Below are 16,815 nucleotides of genomic sequence, written 5' to 3'. Positions count from 1 at the left end.
TGTATTATTATTGTTGTAAGGGTTAGTAATAATTTTTAATCCCTTTTATACAAATTTCAAAGAATATATATATATATACATACATATATATATATATATATATATATATATATATATATTAAAACTCATTCTTAGTTATATTAGTGTTCATTGGCCTCAGTGTAAACCTAACATACCCTATGGGATCTTAGGGATCTTTTTCTCTAGAGATCACTTCATCATTCCCAAATGTTATTTTAAAAGACCAGAGTAATATGAAAACAATGAGAGAAATACTAAGAGTGATGCAGTAGTGTAATATGTAGTCTCCCTACTGTGTCATCCTTCAGCTTTCTTATAATATCCAAAGCATGTTAGCATGTTTATGGTCCCACCTTTTTTTTTTTTTTTTTTTTAACCAGAGCACTGTTCAACTCTGGCTTATGGTAATGTGGGGGATTGAACCTGGGACTTTGGAGCCTCAGGCATAAGAGTCTGTTTGCATAACCATTATGCTATCTACCCTCTGCCTGTCCCACCTTTTTTTGAAGCTCTAAAGATTATTGAGGGTCAGGGGTAGATAGCATAATGGTTATGCAAAGAGTCTCTCATGCCTAAGGCTCTGAAGTCTCAGGTTCGATCCCTTGCACCACCATAAGCCAGAGCTGAGCAGTGCTCTGGTAAAAAATAAATAAGTAAATAAATAAATATAATTGAGGACTCCAGGAAGTAGCAAGTAGGGTGCAACCCTTGCTATCACAAGGCCTGGTTTCTGTATTCCATACATGGCCCCCTACATGGTGGCACCACAGCACTGGGGTAAACTCCATGGGCAGTAGATCATTGCTGTGGTCTCTCTGCCTCTGTCTCTTTCTCTCTCTGGAGTAGAAAGAATGAAGAAAGTTGGCCTAGGATTATTAATATTGCACATGCACAAGGCCCTGCCGCCATCACTATATTAATACTAATAGTAATAATCTGAGGAAAATGATAATGTTATCATTAAGAATTCATAAGGACAAAAAGGCAATACTGAGTCTTACTCATATAATCTAAGAATAATTTTATCATGTAATATTTTTGTAATATGAACTTGGAGGCTTTTTTTACTAAAAGAATATGATTGCATTATTTTATTTCTCAGTATTTGTACAACAGATTGATATAATTTAGTAAGTAGAGAGATGCTGAAGGTATAGACAGAGGTGGTTGGAAAGAAGTAGATGATGTAGTAATATTGAAAACATTCTTTGGATAGATTATTTTAATGATTATAAAATTATTAAGAACATGGTTTTAACCCTCCTTAAATCCTAATATTTATTCATTTATTTATTTACCAGAGCACTGATCAGCTCTGGCTTATGGTAATGCTGGGGATTGGACCAGGGACAGCAGAGCCTCAGGCATGAGAGTCTCTTTGCACAACCATTATGCTATCTATCCCCCACCCTTTAGTTAAAATTATAAAATTAAAAGGGACCAAGTGGTATATAACTGGATTGAACACACACTCTACCATGCTCAAGCCTACAGATGTCATTCTGTCTCTTACCTCCTTTGCCTCAATTTCTGTCACCATCTAAAATAAATAAATGTTGGTGTATTGCACCAAAACAAAGGATGGGGGTTGGGGGTTCAGGTCCTGGTGGATGATGGTAGAAGACTAAGGCTGAGGATGAAAATGTTTTGCAGAAAATGTACACCTATATCAATAATTGTATTTACTATAAGCCATTACACACACACACCCCAGTAAAGGAAAATGAATAAGTTATAAGATTAAAATGGATGCAAATAATAAATGTTGATAACTATTTTTCCTTTGTAAACTGAGATTTGAATTTAGGATTTTATGTTATTAGCAGGCAAACATTTAATCTGAATAATAGCATCTTCGGTAGATTTTAAAATTCTCAATCTTTAAGAAAGTGTGTGTATCAAGGGCCCAGATTTGAGCCCCTGGTCCCCACCTGGAGAGGGGAATTTTTCACGAGCAGTGAAGCAGGTCTGCAGGTATGTCTCTGACCTGTCAAATAAAAAATAGAAAGAAGAAGAAAATGGCTGCTGGGGGAGGTGGATTCTTAGTGCTAGCACTTGAGCCCCAGTGATAACTCTGGAGGCAATAAAGATAGAGAAGGATCCTGATTCGAGCCCTCGGGCTCCCCACCTGCAGAGGAGTCCCTTCACGGGCAGTGAAGCAAGTCTGCAGGTGTCTATCTTTCTCTCCCCCTCTCTGTCTTCCCCTCCTCTCTCCATTTGTCTCTGTCCTATCCAACAACAACAATAAAATAAGAAGGGCAACAAAAGGGCATAGATAAATAAATATTTTTTAAAAGTGTGTATATAACTACTGACAGGAGGAAATGGAATTCATTGTCTTTACAGAACATAAAGCTGATTTAATCTCTTTTTTTGAACAGTGACTTGGATATGTCAGAATTCCTAATTAATCCAAATGCAGGTCCTTGCCGATATAATTTGATTGCTGTTTCCAATCACTATGGAGGAATGGGAGGAGGACACTGTAAGTTGACAGCTTAACTTGTTATTGAAACCATGTTTGATAACTCCAGACTTTATTCTTTTTAAAAATATTTATTTATTTATTCTCTTTTGTTGCCCTTGTTGTTTTATTGTTGTAGTTATTGATGTCATTGTTGGATAGGACAGAGAGAAGTGGAGCTCTAGTATTGCCAAGGATTGAACTTGGAACCTTCTAGCCTTAGGCATGAAAGTCTTTTGCATAATCTTTATTCTCTCTCCTTGACCTTGGGTAGCTCTTTCCCTATTCTTTTTTTTTTTTTCCTCCAGGGTTATTGCTGGGCTCAGTGCCTGCACCATGAATCCACCGTGCCTGGAGGCCATTTTTCCCCCTTTTGTTGCCCTTGTTGTAGCCTTGTTGTGGTTATTATTATTACCATTGTTGATGTTGTTCATTGTTGGATAGGACAGAGAGAAATGGAGAGAGGAGGGGAAGACAGAGAGGGGAAGAGAAAGACAGACACCTGCAGACCTGCTTCACCGCCTGTGAAGTGACTCCCCTGCAGGTGGGGAGCCGGGGGCTGTAACCGGGATCCTTAGGCTGGTCCTTGTGCTTTGCACCACGTGCGCTTAACCCACTGCGCCACCGCCCCGACCCCCTCCCTATTCTTTTTATCAGGATTTTATTAGTCTTTGAACATTTTGACTTATAATTACAAGTGTTAGTTTAGCTTTCTTTTGACATCATTATTTAGTGTACCTTTTTCTTGAATTTGTTACAGATAATATTGTTGTATCTTTTCTATTCAATATGGCAATATATTTATTTTAATTTGTGAGTGTGGTGACCATTTTAGATTGTCAAATTTGAAAGAAATAATAGGCTTGGGGGCTGGGCAGTGGTGTACCTGATTAAGCATACACATTACCTTATGCAACTACCTGGGTTCAAGCCCCTGCTCCCCAACTGGCAGGAAGGAAGCTTCATAAGAGGTGAAGTTCTGTACGTGTTTCTCTATCTCTGTCTCTCACCCTCCCTTTTAATTCCTCTCTGTCCTATAAAAAGGGAGGGGGTGGAATAGCCTGCCAGGAGTGGTGGACTCATTGTGCAGGCACCAAGCCCTAGCAATGACCCTAGTGGCAATTAGATACTTACATAGATAATAGACTTCACCCAGATGGACAGTATCCCTTTTTTTTGGAAGTGGGTGGTGAGGTTATTCATTTGGTTTGGTTTTGTTGACTGCTTGTTCTTTGGCCATAGCACACTACAGTTGTGGCTATTAGTTGATAGTGGTAGGGGGTTGAACCTGGGACCTTTGTATATATAAGTCCTTTGCACTATCTCCTTGGTCTAGTGCTTTTGTGAGAGAGAAGACTATTTAGAAAATGTAGCACAGTGCAGGAGATAAATTATAATATTATAACAGCTGTGCAAAACGACTGTCATGACTGAGGTTCTGGAGTCCCAGGTTCAATTCCATATCGTAAGTCAGAGCTGAACAGTGCTCTGGTGAAGGTGAACAGTGCTCTAGTGAAGGGAGGGAGGGGCTTATGGAGGGGAGAGCCAGGGAGTGGGGGGACGAAAGAAAAGGTAGCACATAAAGCATTACTTTTTGAAAAATATGACAGCAGATTGTTGTTTTGGGGACATTTTACAACTTTTTCTCAGTTACAAAGTAAAAACTACCATGCAGTTTATGCAGTAGAATGCAGGTAGTGTTTATTTATTTTTTAACCTAAAACAAAACTTTAAAATTTTACATATTAATCACTTTTTACTTCCTCTTGCTGTGTATTTTTGTTGAAAACTGGAAAATATTTTGGCATGAAATCACTGCAAATTTAATGAATTAGAAGCATGTCATATAAAATTAAAATTAAGATTGAAATTTCAAATTTTGGAGTTGGAGAAAGACAGCCCTTAGTTTTTTGTTTGCTTTTGTTTTCAGTGGTTTAATGATGATTGACAAGATTGTGGGATAAGAGAGATACAATTCCATACAGTTCCCACCACCAGAGTTCCAACACCCCTCCTCCCAAGTTTCCTTACTCTTTATCCCTCTGGGATTATGGACCAAAAGTCTTTATGGTGGAAGGTCTGACTTGTGTGTTTGCTTCTCCACTGGACATGGGTATTGACAAGTCAATTCATACCCCCAGCCTGTTCTATTTTTCCCTAGTGGGATAGGGCTTTGGTGAGATGGGGTTCCAGGACCTCACAGTGGTGAGGTCGTCTGCCTAGGGAAGTCAGGTTGTTGTCATCTGCAACTTGCTTGCTGAAAAAACATTAAGATGTGAAGCAGAACAATTTGTTTAATCTGGAACCTAAAGGGAAGAGTATAGAGGGTAAAATTTAGGGTCTTCGTGTTGGGAGGAGCTAAGAAGTCTATTTTGGGTATATTCAAAGGGGCCCATGACTTTATTAATTTTTGCCTGAGCCCAACAGCTAACATGAAGGTGGGCTAAGAGTTTTGTTTGGGAAGATGATGTCAGAGTTGAGAATAGAACTAGAAAGCTGGATAAGGGCAGAGAGAAGCTCCCAAATATGGGGAAAATATGTAAGTACCATTAACTTTAAACCCCATCAATTTGACCTAGGGCCCATGTCTGTTCATATTTAGCATAGGAGCCTGTGTAACCTCTGCATCCCTATCAGTCTGAACTCACATTCCATGGTCATAGCTAAGAACATTCTAGTCTGTACTCATCTCAGGACCTGTCTTTCTCGAGTAGCAGAGTATGTTGACCCAGCCTCTCTTTGGAGAGTGTGGCAGTTTATACCATTGTTCTACATTGAGGGCAAAGTCTGTAAAGGCCCACAAGAGGGTTTAGAGATGACCAGTGGTCATGGAGAGAGGAATCTGTTAGTGGTCTAGGCCCATCATATCTATGTGGAATCTCAGTATTCCCTGACTAGGGCCTCAGATGATGGGGTGACCTGATAGTGACCAAAAAGGGCCATCATTAAAGTGTGCTGGTCTCTTTCCTTTATCCAGCTTTTGTATTCCTTACTTTATCTGACGGGTAGAGTCGGAGTGATTGAGGGAAGTGAAATAGGAAGTAGGTGAGGAGGGTATGTAGGTCTAAGTAGAAAATATCTGATTGAGTACTTTATGGTTTCTATTTTAGGTCTTTCTACTCGCATGTTGTACTCGCATGTTGAGTCACTGTAGACTATTGTGTACTTTTATTTTAAGGTATATGTTTTCCCCTAGCTTATGGATCTCTGTGCACATGTGCCCTATCTCATAGGCCCTGGTCAATATCTAGGTTCAATAACTTTGTTAGGAAGTGCACCACCTGAAATGGGACTAAAGTGTCCTGTGAACTAGGAAAGGTCTCACCAGAGTATTGGAGCTGAAGGGTTGACATCACAGGCCTGCTGTCTCTGGACGCAGTCTGAAGTGAAACATGTCGAGGTGGCACTGATTGCATTGATTTGGTTGAGATCAGCAGATGTAGTATCAAATGGTATGAATCAAGAGAAGCATGAAAGAAAACAAAGCCCCAGAGATTCCAAGACTGGAAGAAATTCGGGTTTTATAGAAAATGTCTTAGAGCTTAAGAATGTAATAGATAATTAGTATTATAGCCAAGTTATTTGGGAACTTGGTTTACTTTGAAAGTCTCAGCAAAATATCACAAGTATATATATATATTACACAAAATAAAACCAGCAGATAAATTATCTTTAAATGTAAAAAAGCCTCAGGGAGTCAGGTGGTAGCACAGCACTTGCACACGTGGTGCAAAGTACTGAAGACCGGCGCAAGGATCCCGGTTCAAGCCCTCGGCTCCCCACCTGCAGGGGAGTCGCTTCACAGGTGGTGAAGCAGGTCTGCATATGTCTATCTTTCTCTCCTCTCTGTCTTTCCCTCCTCTCTTCATTTCTCTCTGTCCTATCCAACAACAACATCAGTAACAATAATAAAACAACAAGGGCAACAAAAGGGAATAAATAAATAAATTTAAAAATAACATTTAAAAAAAGAAAATCTCATGGTCAGGATTTACTGTACCATACAAGACCTTGCCATGATTTATGTCATTTAATGCTATTTACAAATAACTATATCTTATATACTGACATGATCAGTTGCTTCTGGTCTAAGATTATGGGTGATTCAATATTTCAAAAAAAAAGTTATTAGAAATGGATTAACAATTTAAGCCTAATGTTAAAATTCAATCAGTTTACTCATTTAAAATCTTTTTATTATTATTTTTTTTAAAGATTTTATTTATTTATTCATGAGAAATGATAGAAAGAACCAGATATCACTCTGGTACATGTGCTGCTGGGGATTGAACTCAGGACCTCATGCTTGAGAGTCCAATGCTTTATCCAATTCACCACTTCCCAGACCACCTCATTTGAAATCTTAAGTGCTTAGATTAAGTACTCTTAGAACTGAAGTCTATGCATTAAAAAGTTTGAGACATTATATCTATTGCCCCCCCTCATATTGATTAAATAGTGATTTGTAAGACAATAAGCTAATAGGAGTATATATTGACACCATTCCCACCACCCAAGTCTGTTCTTACCCCCTCCCTACAGTGGAGCTGAAAATATACCCTCCCCCCCAACCCAGAGTATTTTACTCTGGTGCAGTCAAATTCTGCTTTGCATTTCCCTTTCTGAGTTTCTGTTTATGAGTGGGATTATCCCATACTCCTCTTTCTCTTTCTAGACAGCCCTTAGTTTAGATCGTAACTGTTACTTACCAACTATACTACTGGGAAAATTAGCTGTATTTTCATGCCTTAGTTTCCCCATCTTTAAAATCAAAAGTATAATAATAGTACCTTTTTATGAGATAATACATGAAAGTGCATAACACTGTCCCTGTTAGAACACTGCGTGTTAATTACCCTTTCTTATCTATGAATATTATTCTGAGGATTAAAAATAAGCATTCTGTTTGCCTCTAGGATGAAAAAAGTCTCAAATATCAACTTACATAAAAAGTGTTGAATATCTAGGTTGCAGGTATCTATATTTAATTATTATGTAGACTTTAAATAAAGGAATCAGTTGAACCTGTAATAGGCCTTATATATTGGGTTATCAAAAAAAAAGTTGGTGTTTTGTTTTGTTTTTTTACCAGAGCACTCATCAGCTCTGGCTCTTGGTGGTGCAGGGGATTGAACATGGGACTTAGGAGCTTCAGGCATGAGAGTCTTTTTGCATAACCATTATGCTGTCTAACAACTCAATAGATGATAATCATGTCATTTTAATAGATGTTATTTATTTCAGTGGTTATAATGTTTTGAAGATTCCCCCCCAAAAGAAACATAGATCATCTCAGTCACAGAAATATTGTGTTTTTTCATTAGATACTGCTTTTGCAAAAAATAAAGATGATGGAAAATGGTACTACTTTGATGACAGTAGTGTCTCAACAGCTTCTGAAGATCAGATTGTGGTAAGTATGTCTTTTATCTCCTGAAAATCAAGGGATCCAGTGTTGTTGTTTTAAGGGCTCATGAAAAACTATAATCTATACTCTAATAAACTAGAAGAGACTAGCAATATGTATTTGAAATTTATTTAACAGGCATAAATTTCAGGATGACACTTTTTCTGGCAGTTTTGAATGAAAAAAATGAAGTATCCCTCTGAGAAATAGGTTCATATATTCCTACACATTGTCTACGTAAAATTAGAGAGCTAAAATAGAAAAAAAAAAAAAAAAAAAGTAAAACCCTCTGTGGTATCTGCTCTTCTGGGTACTATTTCCTGGCCAAAGACAAGCTTACTGTAATTAAAAGTCTTCAACTAATGGGACAAGGAGTAACTTGTTACAAGGAGTAATCCAGTAAAGCTGGTGCCTTGCCATTCACACAGCCTAAGTTTAAGCCCAGTGCTGAGATATATATCTCTTCTTCCCTGCTTCTCTATTTGAACTTTAAAAAGAAAAATATAGGGAGTTGGGCAGTAGCACAGTGGGTTAAGAGCAGGTGGCACAAAGCACAAGGATCGGAGTAAGGATCCCGGTTCAAGCCCCTGGCTCCCCACCTGCAGGGCAGGTGGTGAAGCAGGTCTATAGGTGTCTATCTTTGTCTTCCCATCCTCCCTCCATTTCTCTCTGTCCTATCCAACAACAACGTCATCAATAACAACAACAATAATAACTACAACAATAAAAACAGAAAAAAATAAATGAAATAAATATTAAAGGAAAAAATCAATCTGAAAGCAATGAAATCATTGCTCATCAAAGGAATCTTATTGGTCTCTTGAAATACTTAACCTATAATTGTATGAATAGATTTAGAATACTTTTTGAATTCGTGTGTGTGTGTGTGTCCACAGAATTATTGCTGTAGTTCAGTGGCTTCAGCAGCATTTTCCCCCTCTCTCATAAGAGAGTTAGAGACAGAGAGGAAATCTACCTGCAGCACTGCTCTGCCACTGTTGAAATCTGACCTGACCAAAAGGTGAGAAGCAAGGGCTTAAACCCTGGTCCTTGCTCATAGTAATGTGTATGCTCTATTGGGTGAGTTACCAACCAGCCCCAAATTTTACTGCATATATGTTATATATTATACACACACACACACACACACACATATATATATGCTGTGTGTGTTTTTGTGTCACTGAGCATTATACATGCACAATTTTACTGCTTATGGTCAAATTTTTCATTCAGATAGGGTGAGACAGACAAAGAGATACACTACAGCACTATAGTTTCAGTGTCATTGTAATAGTCCCTATATGGTGTTAGAACTTGAAACCTGGGCCATTCAATGCACATGGCAAAGCTAGTGCTCTACTTAGTGAGCTATTTCTCCAGCCCAATATTTTATATTTATCTTCTGTGCTTTATATATTAATTATATATATAATCATATATATATATATGTACACACACACACAAATATACATATATATTATTTTATTTTTCTGTTGTGCCACCAGGGTCATCTGGTTCTTCTGTTTGATGTATACCCTGTAGCTAAAATTGGTTGCCAGCTGAAAATTATGCTGTGATGTTTTAAGAATTCTAACCATTTTAACATTCTTTATTTTAACAGTCCAAAGCAGCATATGTACTCTTCTACCAGAGACAAGATACTTTCAGTGGAACTGGCTTTTTCCCTCTTGACCGAGAAACTAAAGGTGCTTCAGCTGCCACAGGGATCCCATTAGAAAGTGATGAAGATAGCAATGATAATGACAATGATATAGAAAATGAAAACTGTATGCACACTAACTAATGAAAGCCCTAGAAGCCATAAAAGAGAGACTTTCCTGCTGGTGGTGTCTATTGAAACAATGAAGTTACCCACCACATTAAACAAAAGTCTGAGATGGGGAGTTTCAGATAACCGAATGTAAATCCTTTATCAGATTTTAACTTGTGCAGTACTTGAAGTGAAACACAATGAAAACTTTAACAGAAATTGTCTCTTAATACATTTACAGTCTTGTATTTACAAGCTAAATATATATAGGAAATCACAAATAAATCCCTTTTAAGTTTGCTGCTGTTTTGATGAATTATGTTTTCTTTAATTTTTTGGATGTGAGTTAATTGATGATAAATGTTAAATTTGTGGATGTTGGTCATTTATTTTGCTCTAATAATACTGCAAGAAAATCATGGCTGAACTTAATTTTTGGATAATCTAGTTCATGTACATTTAGATTGCCACATAACTGTATTTAACTGCAGTATCAATGTGTCATAAATACTGCAGTAGTATTCTTGGAAAACTAAATTTTTAATCAACCCCTAATAATCAAGATAGACCTATTAAAAAACTAAATCATGGTTAAAAAAAACCTTGAAAAAGTTATTATCTTTTGTGGAATCAGTAAAAAAAAAAATCCAGAATATTGTGTTTAACTGCTGCTGTGAAGGCAGTTTCTAGATTTCATACTCCATTTTCAGTTAAATGTAATCTTTTTTTTACTGCTAGTTGAATCTGTTCCTTAGTTGTTCAGATTATTTTTAGTGCACTTTAAAATGCATATCTTTTAATCTAGTGTTGGCCCAAAATTAAAATATTTGCTGTCTGTTTTTCTCTACTTTTTTTTTTTTTTTTTTTTTTTGCAGTTTCTAGCTCTCCTAATTATTATAGTGAAAGGACAAACTTAATAGTATTATGTATCCATGACAATAATTACATCTAGCTTAGAGGGTTTTTTTTAATATATACATATATACATATATATATATATATATATATATATATATATATATATATATATATATATATTGGCCTTTAAACATTAATGGACAATTGGCTTTAAAGGTAGGTCTGTTAACTTTCTTTGTGTGTTCCTGATGGAATTCACCATAGCCTTACAGCTTTTCTCAGAAGGTTACTTGTTTTAAGAGAAGTGGCATTTGCATGTTCCAGAGTCTGAACCTGTACAGTATATAAAGTCTAAAAACCTTGAATTTGATTTTAGTTTACCACATTCAAGGGTTCAGGATGCCAAAAATATATGTGAACATTTTTAACATTTTTCATTTGCTGCTTTTTTTTTTCCCTTTGATTAGTTAAAAGAATGTATTGTCAATTGGCATACAATACTGCCTTTAATAGAAAATCTAAATGCTGGGGCACATTTCACATATCATAGACTACCTGAAAATTTGCTTTGTGTCCCACTGTTATTAAAGCAAAAAGTATAATGTTCTTCACTTGAACTAATCAAATACAATAGATTATGAATTGTGTATTGTAAATAAAAGTTCACTCTGTGAGTGCACATTTTGGTAAATTATTTATTTATGTTAGCTTTTAAAATTAAAAAGAAGAAAATGCATTTGACCAGGATAAATGAGGTGTACTGATCATGGCTTTGCTTTATACCTTGATATTAAAGGCTGGTTTTTCATCCTGGTATTTTAAAAGCTGCTTTGGGTTTTTTTTCTTTCTCTTCTCCTTCTCCTTCTCTTTCTTTCTCACCCCAACCCCATCTTTTAATGTAAACAAACCTCCTGCATGACAGAGGTTAAAATTTTGTCTGCACTTGAGTTCACTTGAGTTTACATTTGAAATGTGCATGTTTATACAGATTTCAATAAAGCTATTCAAGGCCTTATTTAGTCTTTTATTTCTTACTTTGAATCTTTTTGATGAAACTCTCCTATTTTATGTATAGTTGACTGTATGCTAGTCTTTTTATTATATAGTTACAAATAGAGAGAAAGCATGTTAAACTTTACAACTGTGAATACAGTTTAAGTTTAAATATTCTTTCATTGAACAAATGTTTCTATATCTACCACTGGACTAGAGCCTTGAAGATACTTCAGTAGATTCCTCTATTCTTAGAGCTTCCATCTTTTAACTATCTACCAACTAACAGAGTAAGTTTCCATTTCCCTGGGGTTAAAAAAACTTTTTGAACTAAAATTAACTTTTTTTTTCCTAGCCCTAGGTTGTAGTCTCCACTAACAGTCCATAAATACCATTCCTTTTTAATGCTTGATAATAGCTTCTGTTTCCATGTAAAGAAATGTTATAAATAGGAAATGACCTTAGTGCCATTGAACTATGTCAAACTCAATGAAATTTCAGATGTAAGAAATAAACTATAAAAGTAGCACTATAAAAGGCTAATTCATATGCTAATTAAAGTAGGTATGCATAGCTAATACAGAGTAATAGAAATATATCCAGATTGCAATTCCATTTCTAGTTTTGTTATTTGGTAATTATATGACCTTGAACTAATCTCTCCTAATGTGTTTCTTTACTTGTAGAAGAATAATAACATTTATTGAGTGCTTACTATGGACTAAATCAGTATTAAAATATATGCATTCTTACTTGATCCCACAATAATAATGACCATCATCCCCATTTTTCATGGAGAAACCAAGGTGCAAAGAAGATAATCCCAATTTCGGGGGCTGTGTGATAGCGTAGCGGGTTAATACTCATGGCACAAAGAACAAGGTTTGAACCCCCTGCTCCCCACCTGCAGAGGGGTTCGCTTCACAAGTGGTGAAGCAGGTCTGCAGGTGTCTCTTTTTTTCTCCCCGTTCTCCCCTCCTCTATCCATTTCTCTCTGTCCTATCCAACACCAGCAGCAGCAATGACATAAAAACAATAACAAGGGCAAGAAAATGGGGAAAATGGCCTCCAGAAGCACTGCATTCATAGTGCAAACACCAAGCCCCAGCAATAACCCTGGAGGCAAAAAAAAAAATTCCCAAGTTCACACAGTTACTCTATGGCAGAGTCAATATTTTGTCCTCAAATATATGTACTACCTACCACTATGCTGTAGTTGAGAGCTCAAATAATATAATGCAATTATGGAAATATGCATTGTAAACTATTTTTTAGCAAGACCAAAGCACTGCTCAGTTCTATCTTTTTTTTTTTAATCTTCATTTATTGGATAGAGACAGAATTCAAGAGGGAAGGGGGTGATAGAGAAGGTGAGTGACAGAGACACCTGCAGCCCTGCTTCACCACTGGCAAAGCTTTCCCCATGCAGGTGGGGTCAGGGGGTGGAGGACTTAAACCCGGGTCCTTACACATTGCAACATGTGTGCTCAACCAAGTACGCCACCGCCTAGCCCCCTAACTACTTTCATTGCTTATTTCTTTAGTCTGAATAGAAAGTCATCTTGACACTTAATGATTTTGCTTCCAAAACTATCTTCAATATAGTAGTTGATTACTGGATAAGAAAACTAGGTTGGATGGGAGAATTAATTTAGTGAAATTAAATTAACTTCATTCAACTTAATACATTTATTCCAATTTGATTTTAAATGTACTGACATTTTACTTTATCTTCATCTAAATTAACTGCTCCTTACTTTACATAAGTGTCCTCAAATGCAACTGAATTTAAGGACTTTGTTTCTTCACCTATAATTTAATTTTAATGTATCTTATTATAGGATTGTTTGATATTTTATTCAAGTATCTTGGCTTTTGTTATAATCTGTGTTCCTCTAATACTCCAGTATTTATTCTTACTTTCCTAGCAATTAGATATAAAACCACAAGGAAATACTGATTTGGGCATGTAAGTACTAAAGCCCTTAATACAGGAACTGGGTGGTAGTTCACCCAGTTGAGCACACACACAGTGCACAATGGCCCAGGTTCAAGCCCCAGGTGTTTACCTGCAGAGTGGAAAGTTGAATGAGCAATGAAACAGTTTCTGTCTGTCTCTATCCTAAAAATAAGTAAATCAAACTATAAAAAGACAGTATGTAAGTATATAAATAATTCTTTAAAATAACAATAAAACCGTCAATATACTATAAGGTCAGTACTTTTTCAGCAACTACTTCTCTTGAGATAATAGCATGTTACAAGGAGCATTTAACTCTGAAATATTAGTCCCAGCTTAATCCCCAGCATGTCAGAGTGATACTCTGTTCTCTCCCCCTCTGTCTCCTTCCCCCACTAATTTCTCCTCCTCTCATTAATATTTTTTTAATTTCAAACAGGATACTTTATTCATGCAAAATATGAAAACCCTCTCAAGATTCAAAAATATGTCTCATCTATTACATTTTCAGTCTAGTTCAAAAATGCATGTAACAAAACTAGAACAATTTCATAACAATGATTTGCTTGGCATATTTCTTCTACTGTCCTGTTTCTCTACTGGTGAGTAGAGAAAAATCAATGTAGGTCATGAGTATTTTTCAAATTGTTCTAAATATACAGTTTTTAATTGATATAAAAGAAAATTTTTTTTCATTTCTGTATTATTCATAATCTGTTAAACTTGGGCTTTAAAATTAGCTGTCACTTAGTTGTATTTATCTTGGGCAAATTATTAAATTTCTCTAGGTCAGTTATTTAGTCTAAGCCATAGTTTTTAACTGCATAATACAAAAAATACAGGATGCAGAATACTATTGTAGAAACAGAATTTTTTTAAAAAAATATTTATTTATTCCCTTTTGTTGCCCTTGTTGTTTTATTGTTGTAGTTATTATTGTTGTTGTCGTCATTGTTGGATAGGACAGAGAGAAACGGAGAGAGGAGGGGAAGACAGAGAGGGGGAGAGAAAGATAGACACCTGCAGACCTGCTTCACTGCCTGTGAAGTGACTCCCCTGTAGGTGGGGAGGTGGGAGCTCGAACTGGGATCCTTATGCCAGTCCTTGTGCTTAGCGCCACCTGCGCTTAACCCGCTGCGCTACAGCCCGACTCCCGAAACAGAATATTTTTTAAAGAACTTCTTAAATACAACTAAAAAGGTTAATCCTCAACGACTTAACCAAATGGGTGGAGGGGGTAGGAGAGAATTTGCCAGTAGAAGTTTTTCATTCCATAAAGGAGAAAAATATGGGCGGGAGTAGATAGCATAATGGTTATGCAAGAGACTCTCATACCTGAGGCTTCGAAGGCCCAGGTTCAATCCCTCCGCACCACCATAAGCCAGAGCTGAGCAGTGCTCTGGTTAAAAAAAAGTTAAAAAATAAATGTTTTAGAAATAGAGAAATATACTCCCACTGACCATATCACTGGTATAAGGTGAAAATGTAATGTGGTCTTTAAACACTGTCATCTAGGGAATCGGGCGGTAGCACAGCGGATTAAGCGCAGGCAGCGCAAAGTACAAGGACTGGCCTAAGGATCCCAGTTCGAGCTCCCACCTCCCCACCTACAGGGGAGTCACTTCACAGGCAGTGAAGCAGGTCTGCAGGTGTCTGTCTTTCTCTCCCCGTCTTTCCCTCCTCTTTCCGTTTCTCTCTGTCCTATCCAACAACTACGATATCAATAACAACAATAACTACAACAATAAAACAAGGGCAACAAAAAGGAATACATAAATATAATAAAAAAGTAAATAAATTTAAATACTTATCTAATTACTGCCTGCTTCCCTTGTCCCTTACTTGGTATTCTCATCTTTGTACAGTTTAGGTGAGCAGACATCCTTAAGTATAGGACTTTTTTTTTTCCACCAGGATTATTACTAGGACTCTGCCAACACAACTTCACTGGAATTTAGTTTTTAACTTAGAAGTGTGGAAGAATTCTCATATATACCTTACCATTTATTGGATAGAGACAAAGGGGAGGAGAGAAGGAAGGAGGAGACTGGAGAGAGACACACACATTTGAAGCACTACTCCACTGCTCACAAAGCTGTTCCTCCTACAGGTAATAGACTGGAGCCTTGACCCCAGGTCCTTGCACATGATGTGCGTGCTCAACCAGGTGTGCCACCACCTGGCCCCAGGAGAACTGTTATATACTTAGGGGGAAAAACAAGATGTCCTTCAAAAATAAAATAAAACCACAATGAAAAGTAATAGAAAATAAATTATTTCTGGAGCCAAAGAATAGTGACCTCTTCATTTTTTATTTTAACTCTGCAGAGTTAAAATTAAAAATTGGAATTTGGAGAAATCTTCTCTTTGGAATATGTCAATGACTCCAAATGTTTTTAAGTGCTACTTAGGAGATGAAGCAAGAGAAAGAAAATGTCTTTGTCTTTTCTTAGTTAAATTTCAGAGTTATTTTGTTATCAGACTTTTATGAAAAGTATATATAAATAATTGTTACAAGCACTATTCTAGATTGGGTGAAGCATTTCAATTTTACAATGCATATTTTTTCATTAAATGCATATTATTAAAAGTATCTCCAAATAGCTCAGAAGACAGAACTTTCATTTCAATCTGAGTTAAGCATTGGGTTGTCAGAAAAGTCATAATGCATTTTTCCATAGAAAAAAATAGCATTGACTTTTCTGACAACCCAGTATATTCACATTTTTTATAATTTTTTTTATAAATTACAGGATATGTTTTATTTGTTTTGCCACCAGTGTTATCACTGGGGCTTGGTGCCAGCACTATGACCTGGTGGCCATTTTTTCCTTTTCTAATTTTTATTAAATATGACAGAAATTAAGAGAGGATGGGAAGGGAAGGAGAGAGACAGACCTACAGGCCTGCTTCACCATTGATGAAGCGGACCCCCGCAGGTGGGGAACAGAAGCTCCAACCCAGGTCATTAAGCTTGGTAATATGTGTACTTAATCAGGTATGCCACCGACCAGCCTCTTGAATAGTTTTTTTAAATATCAGAATTGAAAAGATAAAATGTACACAAGTAAAAATTCAAATATTGATGAAGCCTTACTTGCACTAATACTGGGGTAAAGACTTTTTTTAAGTGGATAATATAAAACAGACTACATAAATTACTTTTGATAAATATATACATTGGGGATTTTACTCAACATCATCCACAGTCTAATTACATCCCTCTCTGCTCTTGTGAGCCTGGAACTTGCCACAGTAGTGAACTGTGAAAGGGAAAATCTCTAAGTTGTAAAGGGAATCCAGAAAGTAGATAAACTATTCAAGAAAAATCAGTTGTT

At 36.5% G+C, this 16,815-nt stretch overlaps 1 protein-coding gene across 7 annotated transcripts in view; it reads left to right on the top strand.

Annotated features, from left to right (window-relative positions):
• Positions 1–11,539, top strand: part of USP15 (ubiquitin specific peptidase 15) — a 117,331-nt gene extending 105,792 nt beyond the window's left edge. For 6 of the 7 annotated variants that reach the window (XM_007516874.3, XM_007516873.3, XM_060195010.1 and 3 more), the window contains 3 exons: positions 2,403–2,506; positions 7,810–7,898; positions 9,517–11,539. In XM_007516874.3, the coding sequence (XP_007516936.1) occupies positions 2,403–2,506; positions 7,810–7,898; positions 9,517–9,699 (376 nt within the window). In that variant the 3' untranslated portion in view covers positions 9,700–11,539. Of the gene's footprint in view, positions 1–2,402; positions 2,507–7,401; positions 7,460–7,809; positions 7,899–9,516 lie in introns of all 7 variants that reach the window. The other variant, XR_009550793.1, reaches the window with a different exon arrangement.
• The last annotated feature ends 5,276 nt before the right edge of the window (positions 11,540–16,815 follow it).

The sequence above is a fragment of the Erinaceus europaeus genome, chromosome 7 (genome assembly GCF_950295315.1).
Source record: "Erinaceus europaeus chromosome 7, mEriEur2.1, whole genome shotgun sequence".
Taxonomy (NCBI): domain Eukaryota; kingdom Metazoa; phylum Chordata; class Mammalia; order Eulipotyphla; family Erinaceidae; genus Erinaceus; species Erinaceus europaeus.
This window is presented reverse-complemented; position numbering and strand designations above follow the sequence as displayed.